Source organism: Marmota flaviventris, chromosome 2 (assembly GCF_047511675.1).
Source record: "Marmota flaviventris isolate mMarFla1 chromosome 2, mMarFla1.hap1, whole genome shotgun sequence".
NCBI lineage: Eukaryota > Metazoa > Chordata > Mammalia > Rodentia > Sciuridae > Marmota > Marmota flaviventris.
This window is the reverse complement of record NC_092499.1, coordinates 49,932,151-49,953,812: the sequence shown is the minus strand read 5'-3', so window position 1 is coordinate 49,953,812 and position 21,662 is coordinate 49,932,151. Positions and strand designations below refer to the sequence as shown.

At 34.4% G+C, this 21,662-nt stretch overlaps 1 protein-coding gene across 1 annotated transcript in view; it reads right to left on the bottom strand.

Annotated features, from left to right (window-relative positions):
- Positions 1-21,662, bottom strand: part of Ttc6 (tetratricopeptide repeat domain 6) — a 204,786-nt gene that overhangs the window by 50,616 nt on the left and 132,508 nt on the right. Inside the window, exons 15-20 of the mRNA XM_071607402.1 lie at positions 15,420-15,589; positions 12,171-12,291; positions 10,700-10,850; positions 2,293-2,375; positions 1,230-1,306; positions 663-820 (exon numbers count right to left, since the gene is read on the bottom strand). Coding sequence (XP_071463503.1) covers positions 663-820; positions 1,230-1,306; positions 2,293-2,375; positions 10,700-10,850; positions 12,171-12,291; positions 15,420-15,589 — 760 coding nt within the window. The remainder of the gene's footprint in view (positions 1-662; positions 821-1,229; positions 1,307-2,292; positions 2,376-10,699; positions 10,851-12,170; positions 12,292-15,419; positions 15,590-21,662) is intronic.

The window sequence follows — 21,662 nt, the reverse complement described above, 5'->3', positions numbered from 1 at the left end:
GAAATGAAGTCAGCATACAGAAAGAGATATCTGGAAGCCCAAGTTTATTGCAGTGCTATTCACAATAGTCAAGATACAGCTGTCCATCAACAGATTAACAAATAAAGAAAATATGGTATACATACACAATGGAGTGTTTATTCATTCATAAAGCAGAATGAAATCATATCATTTGCAGGAAAATGGATAGGACTGGAGGAAATCATGTTAAGCAAAATAAACCAGACATAAACAATACCACATACTTTCTCTCATATGTGGAAACGGGGTCGGGGGGGGGGGGGGGAAGATGACCTAAATGTAGACGAGGGATGGTTATGGACTGAAGGGGTCCAGGGAGCGAGAACACAGAAAAGAGAGAGTGAAAAAGAAGGGAGGATGAATATGGTCAATACACAATATATGCATTAAGCATATAGGAAATGTCACAGTAAAATCCATTAATTTGTACAGTTAATATGTTAAGAATTATAATCATAGAAAAATGAAAAAGTAATTGCAAATTTTAATAAAAGACTGAATAAATAATATAATAAATACTAGTATAAAATTAATAGTATGTAAATAATATAGAGTTGTAAATAATATTTAAATGTCATACTAAGCATGATATATGAATTTCATTACTAGGTTTAGTAAACATTACTCAGAGGACCTTTCACCTTGAATTTCTTGGCCTTCATTAGTGTTTTTGCTATGATAAACATGGTTACTTCTGGCTTACTCCACGAGCTCTCCTCCAAGACCTGAATGGCCTTCTCATGGTTTTCACAAAATGAATAAATGATTACTTGCTGTATTGGGCTCAACTCAATGAGACCTAAGAGAAAAGGAAAATTTATCAGTACCTTTGCCAAGTATGAAGGATCTCAAATAAAATTATTTTAACAAAATCAAGCAATTAAAAAAATCTCTTTATAATATGAATTTTCAATATTATATGAAAATCTATTTACTTTCAAGAAACATAAGATATTCCAATTACAAAAAAAACAGCAAAATTGTAAGCCTAGTAATTCCTATAAAAATAACCTCTTTCACAAAGTTCATTGTAATATATTGTGGATCATTTTACCAATTTATTTACATATAATCTGAAGTTTCCAAATCTTTGTCTTTCAACTAAAACCTTTATGCCATCTATGTGTAGTTACTGAAAGTAGTACAAAAGTTCTAAAAAGGTATTTCTTAAATTAAAACAATTATAATTTTCAATTAATTATATTTACCACGGTTCATTTCTGCTACTTGATAAATAGTGAACTTTGCCAGATCATAACACTTCATCATAAGAAGATATTGTCCTCTGGAAAAAAATAATATTTTTTTGATTCTAAGCTGATAAAAATAATTTTTCTAAAATAAAGTTTCTTATACTCAGTTACTTAAAATTTTACAGCTACAATACATTGATTATATTTATATTTATATATGCATGCATAAAAAGCAATACATTACAGACATTTTATAGTCTAAATAGACTGATTTACATGGATGTGTGATGAAACAATTTAGAAAATGTGATGCTACAAGAAAAACAGTCATCTCTTTTTGCAATTATCTGCATTTAAACTGCTTTACTTTGTTGCTGAGAAATTACTTAAAAATTAAAATTTAAGGGACATAAAATGAGGAAAACTTTCCATAAATTGCTAAAATGTGGTTCAAGGCTTAAAACACAAAGCAAGCATTCTTCGGGAAAAAAAAAAATTGTTCTAGCTGGGAATATAACTCAGTGGTAGAGCATTTGTCTAGCATATATAAAACCTTGGATTCAAAGTCCAGTACTGAAAAAAAAAAAATTCCACTTTCTTTTCCCAGTTCTATTAATCCTTAGAGATTATATTTTTGGAAGTAATAATTTGTAAAATGTCTCCTTAGTCCAAGTTCTACTACATTTCAAATGCAATTCTTGTGCCACTTATTTTTTTTATGGAATTAGCTAACAATTATTTTGGGCACCTCTGTTAACATATTCAAAACAACTGTTCAAAATGTATTACCTTGCTCTCGTGAGATACATACTAACTACATAACCATCAACCTAGAAAGGCCTAAAGATCTTAAACTTGCAGTTATGTTTTGATGCAAGGGAAGATCCAGTTATATTATGTAATGTTATCTTAAAGTTTAGCAAAAACAAGAATTGCCTCTGGCTTGCTGGCTGGGAGATGGCCATTGCCCAGAGAGTAAATGTAAAATAGGAAGTTAAAGAATCAAGAGAGAACTAAAGATCCCAACAGATTGCTTAGATGTGAAGTTATCTTAAGAATTCAATTTCTATGCTCATACCTTATTATATATAATTGGACTCCATCTGGCTGAAAGTGGATGGCACGAGATAACTCCTTGACTGCCCTTTTCAATTTATGCAGCTGTTGAATAATAAATAAACAGAAACTTGGGTTCTAGTAAAACTGAGTATTTCCTTTCTGATGTTTATCCCCTCATACCCTTTACTGCAGAGATTTTGCAGGGACATCCCCTAATACACATGATTTTCTAAAGAATCATCAAAGCAAATGGGATATAGAAAAGTTAAAAAAAACAGTTATGGTGCAAGTTGGTTTTTAAAAATTATTTATCTTTAATTTGAAGAATAAACATACACATATATAATTTTACATTCTAGTTTATGTGTTTATTCCTTTTTCATTTAACTGTTTAGTTTTTTCCTCAACCACAACACCAAAATTCATTTGTTAATAAACTAGCATACAAAAGAAAGTAAAATAAAAAGTCAATTTCACTTAATAAGGGAGGATGCTGGAAGCAGTAGTACACTCCTGTAATCCCAGCAGTTCATGAGGGACAGAAGGATCGCAAGTTCAAAACCAGCCTCAGCAACTTAGTGAGGCCCTAAGCAACTCAGTGAGACCCTATCTCTAAATAAAATATAAAAACGGGGGAATATTGCTCAGTGGTTAAGCACCCCTGGTTTCAATCTCTAGAAAAACAGGTTTATACCAAAATTAAAATTAAATAAATAAGAGCAGCCGCCCGCCGCCTGCGCCTGCAAGGTAGGCAGACCTGCGACCGACCGGCAGAACAGGCCCAGCAGCCTGCTGGCGTGGTAGACACATCACCCCAATTGGAGGAAGGGCCCAGCTGCCGCCCTCAAGGTAGGCAGACCGCGTGTCCCAGAGAAGGGGCCCAGCGGCCCAACGGCCTAGTTGAAAGATCACCCCAATTGGAGGAGGGGCACAGCCACCGCCCGCCCCTGCAAGGGAGACTTTGCAACTATACAAGAGCAATATAAATATATAGGGGGAAATTTCAATAACAACAGTTTCACCAAGCAGAAAGAAACGCGAGCAGTATGAAAAGACAAGGAAAGAAAGGACCACAAGCAATGCAGGTCAACTCAACTTTAGAAGAGGTAATAGCTGCAGCAGATGGAATGTCAGATAAAGAATTCAGGATTTACATGCTTCAGATGATCTGGAGTCTCAAGGAAGACATTAGACAGCAAAATCAGACAATGAAAGATCACTTCAACAATGAATTACATAAACAAATCCAAGAAGCAAAGGATCAACTATACAGGGAGATAGAGGTTATAAAAAACAAACAAACAGAAATCCTAGAAATGCAGGAAGCAATAAACCAACTTAAAAACTCAAATGAGAATACAACCAGCAGAGTAGAACACTTAGAAGATAGAACATCAGACAATGAAGACAAAGTATTTCAACTTGAAAAAAACATAGACAGCTCAGCGAGACTCTTAAGAAACCATGAGCAGAACATCCAAGAAATATGGGATAACATAAAGAGACCAAACTTAAAGAGTCATTGGGATACATGAAGGTATAGAGGTCCAAAGCAAAGGAATGAGCAATCTGTTCAATGAAATAATAAGAGAAAACTTCCCAGACTTGAAGAATGAGACAGAATCCCAAATCCTAGAAGCCTACAGGACGCCGAACGTGCAAAATCATAAGAGATGAACACCTAGACACATTATAATGAAGATGCCCAACATACAGAATAAGGAGAGAATTTTAAAAGCTTCAAGAGAAAGGAAGCAGATTACATTTAGGGGTAAACCAATTAGGATAACAGCTGATCTTTCAACACAGACTCTGGAAGAAGCTAGAAGATCCTGGAATAACATATTTCAAACACTGAAAGAAAATGGGTTCCAACCAAGAATTGTGTATCCAGCGAAATTAAGCTTCAGGATGGGAGATGAAATTAAAACCTTCCAGGATAAACAAAAGTTAAAAGAATTTGCAGCTAGAAAACCATCTCTTCAAAACATCCTCGGCAAAACATTACAGGAAGAGGAAATGGAAAATAACAATGAAAACCAACAATGGGAGGTAGTACAGTAAAGGGAAAAAATAATCAAAGAGGAAAAACAAACCATGTTAAGTAACATAAATAAACAAATATGGCTGGAAGAACAATCCATATCTCAATAATAACCCTAAATGTTAATGGCTTAAACTCACCAATTAAGAGACACAGGCTAGTAGAGTGGATCAAAAAAAAGATCCAACAATATGCTGCCTACAGGAGACGCATTTGATAGGAAAAGACATACATAGACTGAAGGTGAAAGGTTGGGAAAAATCATATCACTCATATGGACTTCGGAAACAAGCAGGAGTGTCCATACTCATATCAAATAAAATAGATTTCAAGCCAAAGTTAATCTAAAGGGATAAAGAGGGACACTACATACTGCTCAAGGGAACCATACACCAACAAGTCACAACAATCATAAATATATGTGCTCCAAACAATGGTGCAGCTATGTTCATCAAACAAACTCTTCTCAAGTTCCAGAGTCTAATAGACCACCTTCCAATAATTATGGGAGACTTCAACACACCTCTCTCACCACTGGACAGATCTTCCAAACAAAAGTTGAATAAAGAAACTATAGAACTCAATAATAAAATTAATAACCTAGACTTAATTGACATACATAGAATATACCACCCAACATCAAGCAGTTACACTTTTTTCTCAGCAGCACATGGATCCTTCTCAAAAATAGATCATATATTATGTAACAGGGCAACTCTTAGACATTATAAAGGAGTAGAGATAATACCATGCATCTAATCTGATCATAATGGAATGAAACTGGAAACCAACGATAAAAGAAGGAAGGAAAAATCATGCATCACTTGGAGAATGAACAATAGGTTACTGAATGATCAATGGGTTATAGAAGACATCAAGGAGGAAATTAAAAAATTCTTAAGAGATAAATGAAAACACAGACACAACATATCAGAATCTATGGGACACAATGAAAGCAGTTCTAAGAGGAAAATTCATTGCCTGGAGTTCATTCCTTAAAAAAAGGAAAAACCAACAAATAAATGATCTCAGACTTCACCTCAAAATCCTAGAAAAAGAAGAGCAAAACAACAGCAAAAGAAGTAGAAGGCAAGAAATAATTAAAATCAGAGCTGAAATTAATGAAATGGAAACAAAAGAAACAATTGAAAAAATTGACAAATCTAAAAGTTGGTTCTTTGAAAAAATAAATAAAATCGACAGACCTTTAGCCATGCTAACGAAGAGAAGAAGAGAGAGAACTCAAATTACTAGCATACGGGATGAAAAAGGCAATATCACAACAGACACTTCAGAAATACAGAAGATAATTAGAAATTATTTTGAATCCTTATACTCCAATAAAATAGAAGATAGTGAAGGCATCGATAAATTTCTTAAGTCATATGATCTACCCAGATTGAGTCAGGATGATTAGACAACCTAAACAGACCAATATCAATTGAGGAAATAGAAGAAGCCATCAAAAGACTACCAACTAAGAAAAGCCCAGGACTGGATGGGTATACAGCAGAGTTTTACAAAACCTTTAAAGAGGAACTAATACCAATACTTTTCAAGCTATTCCAGGAAATAGAAAAAGAGGGAGAACTTCCAAATTCATTCTACGAGGACAACATCACCCTGATTCCTAAACCAGACAAAGATACTTCAAAGAAAGAAAACTACAGACCAATATCTCTAATGAATCTAGATGCAAAAATCCTCAATAAAATTCTGGCGAATTGGATACAAAAACATATCAAAAAAATTGTGCACCATGATCAAGTAGGATTCATCCCTGGGATGCAAGGCTGGTTCAATATACAGAAATCAATAAATGTTATTCACCTCATCGATAGACTTAAAGATAAGAACCATATGATCATCTCGATAGATGCAGAAAAAGCATTCGACAAAGTACAGCATCTCTTTATGATCAAAACTCTAGAAAAACTAGGGATAACAGGAACATACCTCAATATTGTGAAAGCTATCTATGCTAAGCCTCAGGCTAGCATCATTCTGAATTGAGAAAAATTGAAGGCATTCCCTCTAAAATCTGGAACAAGACAGGGATGCCCTCTCTCACCACTTCTGTTCAACATAGTTCTTGAAACACTGGCCAGAGCAATTAGACAGACGAAAGAAATTAAAGGCATAAAAATAGGAAAAGAAGAACTTAAATTATCACTATTTGCAGGTGACATGATTCTATACCTAGCAGACCCAAAAGGGTCTACAAAGAAACTATTAGAGCTAATAAATGAATTCAGCAAAGTGGCAGGATACAAAATCAACATGCATAAATCAAAGGCATTCCTGTATATCAGTGACAAATCCTCTGAAATGGAAATGAGGACAACCACTCCATTCACAATATCCTCAAAAAAAAATAAAATACTTGGGAATCAACCTAACAAAAGAGGTGAAAGACTTATACAATGAAAACTACAGAACCCTAACGAGAGAAATAGAAGAAGATCTTAGAAGATGGAAAAATATACACTGTTCATGGATAGGCAGAACCAACATCATCAAAATGGCGATATTACCAAAAGTTCTCTATAGGTTTAATGCAATGCCAATCAAAATCCCAATGGCATTTCTGGTAGAAATAGATAAAGCAATCATGAAATTCATATGGAAAAATAAAAGACCCAGAATAGCAAAAACAACTCTAAGCAGGAAGTGTGAATTGGGCGGTATAGTGATACCAGACTTCAAACTATACTACAGAGCAATAGTAACAAAAACAGCATGGTACTGATACCAAAACAGGCGGGTGGACCAATGGTACAGAATAGAGGACACAGAAACCAATCCACAATATTACAACTATCTTATATTTGATAAGGGGGCTAAAAGCGTGCAATGGAGGAAGGATAGCATCTTCAACAAATGGTGCTGGGAAAACTGGAAATCCATATGCAACAAAATGAAACTGAATCCCTTTCTCTCGCCATGCACAAAGTTAACTCAAAATGGATCAAGGAGCTTGATATCAAATCAGAGACACGGCGTCTGATAGAAGAAAAAGTTGGTTACAATCTACATACTGTGGGGTCGGGTTCCAAATTCCTCAAAAGGACACCCATAGCACAAGAGTTAATAACTAGAATCAACAAATGGGACTTACTCAAACTAAAAATTTGTTCTCAGCAAAAGAAACAATAAGAGAGGTAAATAGGGAGCCTACATCCTGGGAACAAATCTTTACTCCTCACACTTCAGATAGAGCCCTAATATCCAGAGTATACAAAGAACTCAAAAAATTAAACAATAAGAAAACAAATAACCCAATCAACAAATGGGCCAAGGACCTGAACAGACACTTCTCAGAGGAGGACATACAATCAATCAACAAGTACATGAAAAAATGCTCACCATCTCTAGCAGTCAGAGAAATGCAAATCAAAACCACCCTAAGATACCATCTCACTCCAGTAAGATTGGCAGCCATTATGAAGTCAAACAGCAAAAAGTGCTGGCGAGGATATGGGGAAAAGGGTACACTTGTACATTGCTGGTGGGACTGCAAATTGGTGCGGCCAATTTGGAAAGCAGTATGGAGATTTCTTGGAAAGCTGGGAATGGAACTACCATTTGACCCAGCTATTCCCCTTCTTGGTCTATTCCCTAAAGACCTAAAAAGAGCATACTACAGGGACACTGCTACATCGATGTTCATAGCAGCACAATTCACAATAGCAAGACTGTGGAACCAACCTAGATGCCCTTCAATAGATGAATGGATAAAAAAAAATGTGGCATTTATACACAATGGAGTATTACTCTGCATTAAAAAATGACAAAATCATAGAATTTGCAGGGAAATGGATGGCATTAGAGCAGATTATGCTAAGTGAAGCTAGCCAATCTCTAAAAAACAAATGCCAAATGTCTTCTTTGATATAAGGAGAGTAACTAAGAACAGAGTAGTGAAGAAGAGCATGAGAAGAAGATTAACATTAAACAGGGATGAGAGGTGGGAGGGAAAGGGAGAGAGAAGGGAAATTGCATGGAAATGGAAGGAGACCCTCAGGGTTATACAAAATTACATACAAGAGGAAGTGAGGGAAAAAGGAAAAAAACAAGGGGGAGAAATGAATTACAGTAGAGGGGGTAGAGAGAGAAGAGGGGAGGGGAGGGGAGGGGTATAGTAGAGGATAGGAAAGGCAGCAGAATACAATAGACACTAGTATGGCAATATGTAAATCAGTGGATGTGTAACCGATGTGATTCTGCAATCTGTATACGGGGTAAAAATGGGAGTTCATAACCCACTTGAATCAAAATGTGAAATATGACATATCAAGAACTATGTAATGTTTTGAACAACCAACAATAAAAATTATTTAAAAAATTAAATAAGTGAATAAAAATATAATAATTGTATAAAAATATCTATTTAATATCAATATATAAAGAAAAATAAGCATTGATTCTTTCATTAATACTGGTCTCACAAACATAAACTGAATTTGTATATATCTGGGGACAAAATCACTATCATTGTAGATACCACTAAAGGATCACTACATGGTGACAGAAAATTAACCTGGGACAACCAACCACTCCCCTAACCATAATGACTGATGAAAAAAAGAGAATGCCCCAAATTAATTTGTACATGGAAACAAGCAAGACCTGCAGAAACAGTATAAACCATTTGGAAGAAATAGTGGGTAGGGTCAAAAGAGGATGCCCATAAAGAGAAGAAGTCTGAGATTCATTTAAACAAATTTAAGAATTTCTGTGAAACTTTCTGGCCATTGTGTCATAAGCAGCCTCTGCTTGGGTTGGTTCGATTAATTTACCATCCAACAAAACGTGCACATTGCTATACCTGTTCTACCAACTGTCCATGTCTATGCATTGGGGAAACCTTGTTTGGGGACAAATGGAGGTTCATTCTCTGAATTTACAAGCTTCCCTGGGGTTGGACCTCTCCAGGAAGCCTGCAGGCAGCCTTAGATTAGATTCCCATGGAGGCTGAAAAGCTGAACCAACACAGTAGGAGAATGTATTCCTCTACATATATACACACGGTTTGATTTATAATTACTTGATTTACATGGGATCATATTGTACACACTTTATATTCTTCTGAATCTTGCCTTTTTCTTAATATTTATTTTTTAGTTATAGATGGACACAATATCTTTATTTTATATTTATGTGGTGCTAAGAATCAAATCCAGTGCCCCGCGCATTCTAGGCAAGCGCTATATCTCTGAGCCACAACCCTAGCCCCTGAATCTTGCCTTTCTTACTGACATATATCTCATGGGAAAAAAAATAACGTATATATATATAATCAGCTGGCATGGTTCTGCTCTTTTCAAGGACTGTTTTATTTCAGTGTGCATATACTACAGTGCATACACCCATTACTGTGCACAGATTGATTTTTGCTCTCAGTACAAAGAGGCAATTGTCTGATTGTATGTCCTTTATCCCCTGCTACCATGCTGGTGTTTTGGTTTCTGTGTGTGTTCAGGGGAAACACCAGCTTCCCCAAATGTCCTGAGCTTCATTGATGGGGTTAGATTGAAGTAAAAACTCACTCACTGCAAATATGTTTACATCTTTCCTAATAGGAGTCAAAGGCAAACTTTTCCTAGGGACCAGACTGAACATATCTTGGATCTTCTGCTTCTGTCATCCAGAAGGTAAGAATTTTGCATGGGACTCCAGTCACAGGAGACCTTGAGACATGGGCAGCAGACAGCATAATCTCCAGGTAATCCTCAGTGGACAGGTAGTAGAAGAAAAAAACAAGCCTTTGTTGTTTTAAATGGTGATTTTGGAGTTGTTTTTTTACCACAGCATAACCTAGCCTATCCAGACTGGAACTAGCTTATCCAGAGGACTTGTAAAAAATAGGAGGATTACATTTATTTTAAAATTTAACTTGTAAAAATTTAAAGGAAAGTTTTAATGGTTAGATTACCATTCTACATAGAGATCCCATTCTATGAACCCACCCACTCACCAGTATGCCCATGCACAAAACATTAGAACAACAAATTCCAAAATGTTAATTGTATTATCCCTAGAGAATATGGACCATTTTTAATTTATTACTTTTCATTAAAATTATTTATTTATTTAGTTTTTAATTTGGATAAATACATTACCTATAATAAATACATATTGCTTTTAAAATAAGGAAAAAACATACAGTATTATTTTTAAAATGAAAGACAATAAAAATGCACATCTAATAAGCAGAGACTTTGTGAGTATGTAAACTACATATGCTTAACATTTATAGCTTATAAGCCCATTTGTTTCTATAGTTAGCTAAGGAAAATAATACATTAAAACATTTTAAAATTAATTGAACAGATAGCCACAAAATTAAAATTTGTATTCAAAATTCTCAGACACTAAATACCTTATAATAGGCTTCTGCTCTACAAATATAGCTTTGAATACAGGAAGGATCAATTTTAATAGCCTCAGAAAACCAACAAATAGCTTCATTGTAGTTTTCCAGGTGTAGCAGATATATGAGGCCAATGTTTATGTAAGCCAAAGTAACAGTTCTAGGAAAACAAGAAAATAAAATCTTGTTAGACATTTTTAATTATTCAAAATGTTCTCCAATTATGAGTGAACCTAATGAAATATATACATCAATATATATCAGGGTTTTTTAATGTTTTACCAAAGAAATATGAATTAGTTAACTACTATGCTCTATTAAAAAATTATAAATGCCCTTTATTAAATCCTTGGAGTTAACAATTGTAGAGACTATGCTAGGAACCAAATTCATGGAGTCTCCTAGACTCTTATTAATACTTTATTGCTCCTTGACTTAATCTTGAGTTACCTTGAATTTCAAGCTCAAGTTTTCCTCAATTCAAAAGTCTTTACTTTAAGCTATGAATAACAGTGAAAAATGGTTTGGTGGCTTGAGGTTAAAAACCATATCAGCATTGATGTTTGTTGCTTTTCTCTCTTAGAATCAAATAATATTCAGTATAGAGATGACCTTAGACATTATCTTGTTTGATGTCTCTTTCAAAATAAGAAAACTACACATTCTATGGTCCAATCTCAGGGAACCCCTTACCCTTTGCCTAGACACCACAGTTCCTACCACCTACTTTCTGACTCTTTGCACGAGAAAAGTCTTTTCTTTTCCTATCTGGCTCAAAAAGGTCCAAAAGAAAATCACGACAATCATTATGGAACTATCCTCCACGACTTTCCGGAGACAAGTTCAAAGTTCACATTAGATAGCTAAGTAAACAGTCTGCTAGTCAACATAAAATTAGCTTGATTTGTTACTCTGACAACTTCCATTTAATGAACACTTCATTGGAAAGAAGGGAATTATTTAATTAAAATCTGTATTTTACATCTGGCTCTTTGACTAATATGTTTGACTTTCAATCTGTGTTCCTTCCTGAAACTATGCTCTAAATGTTACTGGCTTTTTCCTTTGCTTTACTAAAAAATGAAATCAGGAGCTCAAAATAGAGGATTTCTTTCCACTGAGTTGTATTTTGTGCATAGCAATGATACATTAAGCAGAATATTTGTCATTATTTTAAAACTTGATAATGATTTTCCAGAAATTTCCAAAAGCTCTAGCCTGGGTATCCTCCAACCCCTCCTAAGAGCTTGTTGATTTATTATCTATGGAAATAACTCCTTTGAAACCTATTCAACATCTCACCTAACACAAACAATTCTTATTTTAGCAGTAGTCTAATTTTAGTGGTATTCTAATTCTAGAATGATTTTTAATTGCCTCATTTTAAGTTATCGATGATAAGGGGAAAAAACTGTTTCTTTTATTTTGGTTTTTTTTTAATTTTAAACAAAAGTAAAACCAGTATGAAAATAAAACCTACCTTTCTAGAGAAATAACAGCTTCAAAGTCACAAATTGCCAGCCACCAAAGTTTTAGATTTACATAGACTATGCCCCGATGTAGAAAACAACTAAAATTCTCATAGCCGTCATTTAGGAGAACTTTAAAATAAAAGAATATGTTTTATTCAGGTTTTGAACAATCATATCTGGGTCAGATTTCAGCCTACACCCTTTCTACTGCTTATTCTTTTTTAACATTACATAAAACAAAATATATCTATGATGAATGTATTTTGTGAGTATAAACAGTATTGAACATAAAAAATGCATTTGTTTATTAGTTAACAATGTGGCTATTAAGGCTCACAAACACATTAAAACTGGAAGAAATTCTGGTGGTAATCTAATGGAGTCCACTCACTTTCCAGAGAAGGAGATTAAGGTTCAAGGGGGCCAGGTACATTGACCAGAGTCATGATGCAAGGCATTGGCAAAGTTGGGCATAGAATATAACTCCGGTCAGGAGGGTGTCATTACCCTTGACAGCCTGTTATTATCACAAAGACACTGTTTCTGGCCAAAGAACAGGTTCAGGTACTAACCCAGATCAGGACATATGGCAGAAGTCAGGCTTATTCATAAACCAGGAAAGGTAGCCACAAAGGAGCTCCTCTAAGGCAGGCAAAACTTAGAAATGAGGCAAGCAACTTGACTATGAAATCACAATTTACATGATAAAAAGAACCTCCTCTTGGTGATTCCAGTGTGCGCTCTTACCAGTAACCTGCCTAGAAATCACCTCATGTCTCTGGCTTACTGACTCCCATTCACTTTAAAAAATAAGTTAGTGTGTTAAATATGTTTTACACAAGGTTTGACATATATCTTCTGAGCTTCTCAAGCCCTTCCTGGGTTAGGAAGAAAGTTTTACCAAAAATATTCTTAGTCTGGAACACAAATATTCTCACTTCTGAGTTTGAGGAAGGGTAATCAGCATCTGCAATGATCCTAGAGTAAGTAAATGACCACCTGAATGCCATATGACTGCTCAGTTCCAGCATGGTAGGCTATCAAGGGAAAAAGCACTACAGTATGGAAAGTTGCTCTAAAACAATGGAAATTCTTAAGGAAAAAAGTATTAGAGTTACTTAACCTTTCTATTCTTAGGCTTTACTATCAATAGAATTTAGATGATGATAGCACCTACCTGATGTCATTGTTTGAACTGTCATTAAGATATTCCATATATAGCACTTAGAACAGTAAAAAAATATCCAATAAATGTTAGAGATTATTATTATTATCCTAGAAAATATTTTGAGGATCCTTTTTGGTCACGAATGATAAAACTTGCTAAGCTAGCCTATAGGAAAAGACTAAAGCCAAAATCAAGTTGGTCTACTCTGAATAATTAGATAATAGAGATTTTAAATTATCGTGATAGTCTAGAAATGGGAGAACTAAAGAGGAGAAAATTGGAAAAGAGGAAAAAGCCTTTAGAGAAAGACCAGAGAGAAATAGATTCAGCCAGATGGCAGGGCCGTATGAGACACACCGATAGAGCCAGGAAAACCTACAGAGATCTTTAAGTTGTGTGTGCCACATTTATCCTCCTAACTCTAAGCTGTTCTGTATTATGCATGAATTGTTTCTGTTGATGCTACTTTGGTGACTGAAGGAAAGACCTAAGAAGAATCAAAGCAGAGAGAACAGGAGCTACAAGAAATAAGAGGGCGAGCGATGTAGAATCATCTGAGGGCAGAAATTAGACTGAGATGATGAGATCATTGAATGAAAATCTTCAGAATACCATCCCAAGAGTCCTTAGAAAGAGAAGGCAGAGCCCTAGGCTCCTTTCAGGAGACAACGGGGCTATTTTAGCTGAATATTATTGGACAAGATGACTTCAGGAGGCAAAAGGACTTAGAAATATTTTAGCAGCAATCATCTTAGCCAGACTCCCACAGGGAAGGAAATCTCTCTCTCCTTAATTTCCAGATAAAGAGAATCTAGAACGATGAGATTCTACAATTTTGCACCTGGGTAAGCACAGTCATTGGAGAGTTGGGTTCTGGCTGGATTTCATCTGCTAGGATAGGCTCAATCCATGTCACTGTTGACTATTTACTGGTCACTTACTCATGATCAAGAATTGTGCTGGACACATATAAACCAGGGACGCACTGACTGAGGGCAAAGAAGACATTACCATTTTTGGCTGTTAACATACTTTAGCTTCTAAGATTTCTCAAAGCCTATTTTTAATTTAAGCATCAAAAATATGAAATTTGGGCTGGGGATGTGGCTCAAGCGGTAGCGCGCTTGCCTGGCAAGCGTGCGGCTCGGGTTCGATCCTCAGCACCACATACAAACAAAGATGTTGTGTCCACCGAAAACTAAAAAAATAAATAAATATTAAAATTCAAAAAAAAAAATGAAATTTGACAAATCCATGGGCTGACTTAAATAGGATCCAAACCACCAGGACAGTTTAATGCCATTTAAGCAAGCTAACTAGGAAATAGAATGGAGTTTCCAGAATGGTTTCCAGAACTCTATTTACAGAAAGATTTCCTTAACACAATAGTTTCCCCTTGTCATAATTACAGAAAACATATGCACACATTTATTCACACATACCAAAAGGACATATTAGAATGCTTGTAGCTCAATCATGTGGCTTGTAAGTGTATTTATATAATATATATAAATACACACTGAGACCCTGTCTCAGACGGCCCTGCCATCTGGCTGAATCTATTTCTCTCTGATCTTTCTCTAAAGGCTTTTTCCTCACATTTTCCAATTTTCCAACTTTCGCCTCTTTAGTTCTCCCCTTTCTAGACTATCACGATAATTTAAAATCTCTATTATCTAATTGTTCAGAGTAGACCAATATGATTTTGGCTTTAATCTTTTCCTACAGGCTAGCTTAGCAAGTTTTACCATTCGTGACCAAAAAGGATCCTCAAGATATTTTCTAGGATAATAATAATAATCTTTAACATTTATTGGACAATTTTATTACTGTCCTAAGTGCTATATATATATAATATATATATATATATGTATATATACACACACATATATATATATCCACACACAGAGGTATGTATACATATACAATAGTATAATCTAAAATATATTTAATATGTAAGTATATGAATACTAGTATATAGTATTATAGATATTATATTAGTGATCCCACATCCATATTTCCCTCTATGAGACTAAGCTGCTGAACTTCAGATCAGATGTGTATGTATGTGCAGTTGAAAGCAAAGTACCTGAAATGCTATAATCCTGTAGTGCTTTACGAGGGTTAGTCTTTCTAAATAAGCAAGCTCGATAATAGAATGACAACCAGTTATTAGGATCTAAGTGAATAGCAATAGAAAAGTCCTGAATTGCTTGTTTATAAAAACTCCTTTTAAAATATGCTCTTGCTCGATGTATCCTAGAAAAGAAAAAAAAAGCATTTTAATACATACTGCAAAATATACATTTCTGGTTTTGGTAAACCTATTTAACTAATTTTATATTTGAATAAAAATTTGTGCTTATATCTCCATGATTTACAAGGGAGTTTAGTCATGTTGTTAATAGCAAAGAAGATATAGACATTTTATAATAAGGTACACTCTTTGTATAAATAATTATATGCTTACTAATTACATTCTATATCTTAACTATATGCTTATTAATTTCATTTCATTTCTTACATTTGCTGGGGGTATCAAACTTCTTTGAAACTCTTTAAAAATTCTTTCCTAGTTATTGGTCTATTCTGGTTATTTCTTGAGTCAAAGGGATATTACTTGCAGGTAGAGATTGAATTGGTTGGAGAAGAACAAGGAAGCTAATTCAAGGTACTATAAGATACTGCTGTCTTATTAGAGGTCTTATAGATACTGCTGTCTTCTCGGCCATTTTTAAGAATCTGGGGCCAATGAAAGAAAGTTTTTGAAACCATAGATCTTTATTATGTGATAATCAAATCTTATCACTCCAGAGCTTTGGGATAATATAGCATCTCAGGTGTGAGCTGATGATGGTCTAAAGTATTGAGGCAGTAAAAATTTAAAAAAAAAGGAAGATGTAAAAGTCAGTATGTTTGAAAAATTAACATGGCTTAATGGCATGCAACTATTATAAAAGGTTTACATTGTAAGAATTTGAATTAAGATAGCCTAATCAGACCAACATCATTCTAAATGGAGAAAAATTGAAAGCATTTCCTCTACAAACTGGAACAAGACAGGGATGCCCTCTTTCACCACTTTTATTTAACATAGTTCTTGAAACACTGGCAAGAGCAATTAGATGAAAGAAATTAAAGGGATATGGATAGGTAAAGAAGAATTCAAATCAGCACTATTTGCCAACGATAGGATTCTATACCTAGAATACCCAAAAAGTCCACCAGAAAACTTCTAGAACTTGTAAGTGAATTCAGCAAAGTAGCAGGATACAAATCAACATCCATAAATCAAAGGGATTTCTGTATATTAGTGACAAATCCTCTGAAAGGGAAACAAGAAAAACTACCCCATTTACAATAGCATAAAAAAAAAATACTTGGGAATCAACAAAAGAGGTCAAAGATCTCTACAAAGAAAACTACAGAACACTAAAAAAATAAATTAAAGAAGACCTTTGAAGATGGAAAGATCTACCTTGTTCTGGGATAGGCAGAATTAATATTGTCAAAATGACCAATTCCAATCAAAATTCCAATGACATTTCTCATAAAAATAGAAAAAGCAGTCATCAAATTCATTTGGAAAAATAAGAGATGCAATACTTATCAAGAAGAGTGAATTTAGTTGTAGACATACATGATACCTAAAAAAAAAAAAAAAAGAAGAGTGAAGCAGGTGGTGTCACTATACCAGACCTTAAACTATACTACAGAGCAATAATAACAAAATAGCATGGTACTGGCACCAAAATAGATGTGTAGATCGATGGTACAAAATAGAGGACACAGAAATAACCCACATAATTACGGTTATATTATATTTGACAAAGGTGCCAAAAATGTACATTGGAGAAAACATAGCCTCTGCAACAAATGGTGCTGGGAAAATTGGAAATCCTTATGTAACAAAATGAAATTAAACCCCTATCTCTTATCATGCACAAAACTTAAGTCAAAGTGGATCAAGGACCTAGAAATTAAACCAGAGACCCCACTTCAAATAAAAGAAAAAGTAGGCCCAAATCTCCATCATGTCAGATTAGGCCCCAAATTTCTTAATAAGACTCCTATAGTGCAAGAATTAATATCAAGAATCGATGAATGGGATAGATTCAAACTAAAAAGCTTCTTCTCAGCCAAAGAAACAATCAGTGAAGTGAATAGAGAGCCTACTAATTGGGAACAGATTCTTACCACACGCATGTCAGAGCAGTAATCTCTAAAATATATAAAGAACTCAAAAATCTTAACACCAAAAAAAAAAAAAACAATAACCCAATCAATAAAGGGGCCAAGGAACTAAACAGACACTTCTCAGAAGAAGACATACAATCAATCAACAAATATATGAAAAAATATTCCACATCTCTAACAATTAGAGAAATGCAAATCAAAACTACTCTAAGACGTCATTTCACTCCAGTCAAAATGTCAATTTTTAAGAATGCAAGCAACATTAAATGTTGGCAAGGATGTGTGCAAATGGATACACTCATTCACTGATGGTGGGACTGTAAATTGGTGCAACCATTATGGAAAGCAGTATGGAGATTTCTTGGAAAACTGGGAATGGAATCACCATCTGACCCAGCTATCCTACTCCTCAGCCTATACCCAAAGGACTTTAAAAAGGCATACTACAGGGACACAGCCACATCAATGTTTACAGCAGCACAATTCACAATAGCTAAACTGTAGAACCAACCTAGATGCCCTTCAGTAGATGAATGGATAAAGAAAATGTGGTATATATACACAATGGAATATTATTCAGCATTAAAAGAGAATAAAATCATGGCATATGCAGATAAATGGGTGGAGCTAGAGAATATAATGCTCCATGGAATTAGCCAATCCCAAAAAACCAAATGCCGAATGATTTCTCTGATTTAAGGACGCTGATTCATAATATGTTGCAGGGCGAGGGGGGTGGTGGTGGAAGGATGGGAGAATTAAATGAACTCTAGAAAGGGCAAAGAGCAAAAGGGGAGGGAGAGGAGGGACCGGGGCATAGGGGTAGGAAAGATAGTGGAATGGGATGGTCATCATTACCCTAAGTACATATATGAAGACACAAAGGATGTGACTTTACTTTGATTGGCTTATTTTACTTAGCATGATAGTCTCCAGTTCTATGCTTTACTGGCAAGTACCATAAATTCTTATCTATGGCTGAGTAATATTCCACTGTGTATCCCACATTTTCTTTGTCCATTCATCTGTTGAAGGGCCTTAGGTTGGTTCCATAGTTTGGATATTGAACTGCTATATATGTTGATGTGGCCATGTCAATATAGGATGCTGATTTTCAATCCCTTGAGTATATGTTGAGGGGTGAGATAACTGGGTAAAATGGTGGTTTCATTTCAAGTTTTCTGAGGAATCTCCACACCATTTTCCATAGTGGTTACACCAATTTGTAGTCCCACTATCAATGTATGGGTGTACCCTTTTCCCTGAAATCCTTGCTATCATTTATTGTTACTGATATGTGGATGCTAATGCAAAAATAAGGGAGATGGAGGGAAGAATAGAAGTTCATTGGATTAGATCAAGGGAAATGAAGGTATGGGATGGAGGATGGAAATAAGAAAGACACTAGAACGAATTGGACATAACTTTGCTTTGTTAATATATGAATCACAACCAGTGAAACTCCACATCATGTATAATCACAAGAATGGGATCCTAATTAGAAAAATATTCCATGTATGTATAATATGTCAAAATACACTCTAGAGCTGTCATGTATATCTAAAAAGAACATATTAAAAAATAATAAAAAAATTTAAAATACAAAAAATCGCTATTTTTTAATTTAAAGTTTTATGTGATAATATAGTACCATAAATATGCTTCATATCTAATGAAATGTTAATATATAATATAATATATGTCAATATTTATGTAGCAATAAATATTTTTCTATGAAAAAAGAACCTTTATTTTATTTTATATATTTTTTTCTTTCCTCTTTCTCTCTTTCTTTGTTTGTTTGTGTGTTAAATGACTCAGGTTCAGGGATTGAATGGTTAAAATATATACCATATTTTACGCTACAAAGTGACTCTTAACAAATACAAAAATAGAGATAACACCTTGCATTTTATCAGATCATAATGGAACAAAATTAAGAATTAACAATAAAATAAAAAATAGAAGATACTGTAACACATGGAGACTAAATAATACACTATTGAATGACCAGTGGATACCTGAAGAAATCAGGAATGAAATAATAAAATACTTAGAGGTATGTGAAAATAGTGACCCAAAATATCAAAATCCCTGGGACATTATGAAGGCAGTTCTGAGGCAAGTTCATTGCACTGAGCTCATTCGTTGAAAGAATAGAAAGTCACCAGATAAATGACATAACTTTACATCTCAAAGCCCTAGAAAAAGAAGAACAAATCAAAACCAAAGTATTAGAAGACAGGAAATAATTAAAATCAGAGCTGAAAGCAATGAAATTGAAATGCCCCAAAAAAGTTTTTTCAAAAAAAAAATCAACAAAACTAAAGGTTGATTCTTTGAAAAGATAAACAAAATTGATAACCCTTAGCTGAGATGACAAAAAGAAACAGAGGAAAAACTCAAATTATTAGTCAGTTGTTAAAAAGGAATATCATCACAGACACCACTTAAATACAGAGGGTAATCAGAAACTATTTATGAAAATTTATGCACCAATAAATTAAATCTTGAATTTAACCTAGATATCCCACTCCTCAGTCTATACTCAAAGGAATTAAAAACAGCATATTACAGGAACACAGCCACATCAATGTTAATAGCAGCACAATTCACAATAGCTAAACTGTGGAGCCAAACTAGATGCCCTTCAGTAGATGAATGGTACAGCATATGTACACCATGGAATATTACTCAGCATTAAAAGAGAATAAAATCATGGCATTTGCAGGTAAATGGATGGAGCTGGAGAATATGATGCTAAGTGAAGTTAGCCAATCCCAAAAAAACAATGCTGAATGTTTTCTCTGATTAAAGGATGCTTATTCATAACGTGGGGGGTGGGGGGTATGGGAGGATTAGATTAATTCTAGATACAGCAAAGGGGAGGGAAGTGACATGGGGGTAGAAAAGATGATGGAATAAGATGGACATCATTACCCTAAGTATATGTATGAAGACACAAATGGTGTCTACTTTGTGTACAACCAGAGACTTGAAAAATCATACTCTATATGTGTAATATGAATTGTAATGCATTCTACTATCATATATATAACAAATTTAAAATATGTTTATAAGTATGCATAAAATATATATGTATATAAATAGACCTTGAAGACATCAATAAATTTCAAGAGATACATGACTTGCCCAAATTGAACCAGGAGGACATAGAAAACACAAACAGATCAATTTCAAGTCATCAAATTTAAAATGCCATCCAAAGCCTACCAACAAAGAAAAGCCCAGGACCAGATGGATTTTCAGCAGAGTTCTACCAGACACTTAAAGAAAAATTAACACCAATCCTCCTCAAATTATTCCACAAGAGAAAAGAGGGAATCCTTCCAAACTCATTCTCTGAATCTAGTATCACCCTGATACAAAAACCAGACAAAGATACATCAAAGAAAATAAACTTCAGACCAATAAGCCTGATGAATACAGATGCAAAAATTCTTAATCAAATACTAGTAAATCTGATACAAAAACATATTTAAAAGATAATGCACCATGGTCAACTAGAGTATATCCCTGGGATGCAAGGTTGGTTCAACATACAGAAATCAATAAATATAATTCACCACGTAAATAGACTTAAAGACAAGAGTCACATGATTAACTCAATAAATGCAGAGAAAGCATTTGACAAAAATAGAGCACCCCTTCATGTTTAAAACTAGGGATAGTAGCAACATACATCAACATTGAAAAAAGCTACCTACAACAAACACAGGCCAATATCATTCTAAATGGAGAAAAACTCAAAAATTCCTTCTAAAAGGTGGAACAAGACAGGGATGCCCTTTTTTTCACCATTTCTATTCAACATACCCCTTGAAACTCTAGCCAGAGCAATTAGGCAAAAGAAAGAAATTGAAGAGACAAATAGGAAAAGAAGGGCTCAAACTATTTCTATTTGCCAACAACATGATTCTATATTTAGAAGACCCAAAAAATCCACCAGAAAACTTCTAGAACTCATAAATAACTTCAGCAAAGTAGCAGGATACAAAATTAATACCCATAAATCAATTTTGTTCCTATACCAATGATGAAGGAGAAATCAAGAAATTAGGAAAACTATCCCATTCACAATAACCTCAAAAAAAAAAAAAAACTTGGGAATCAA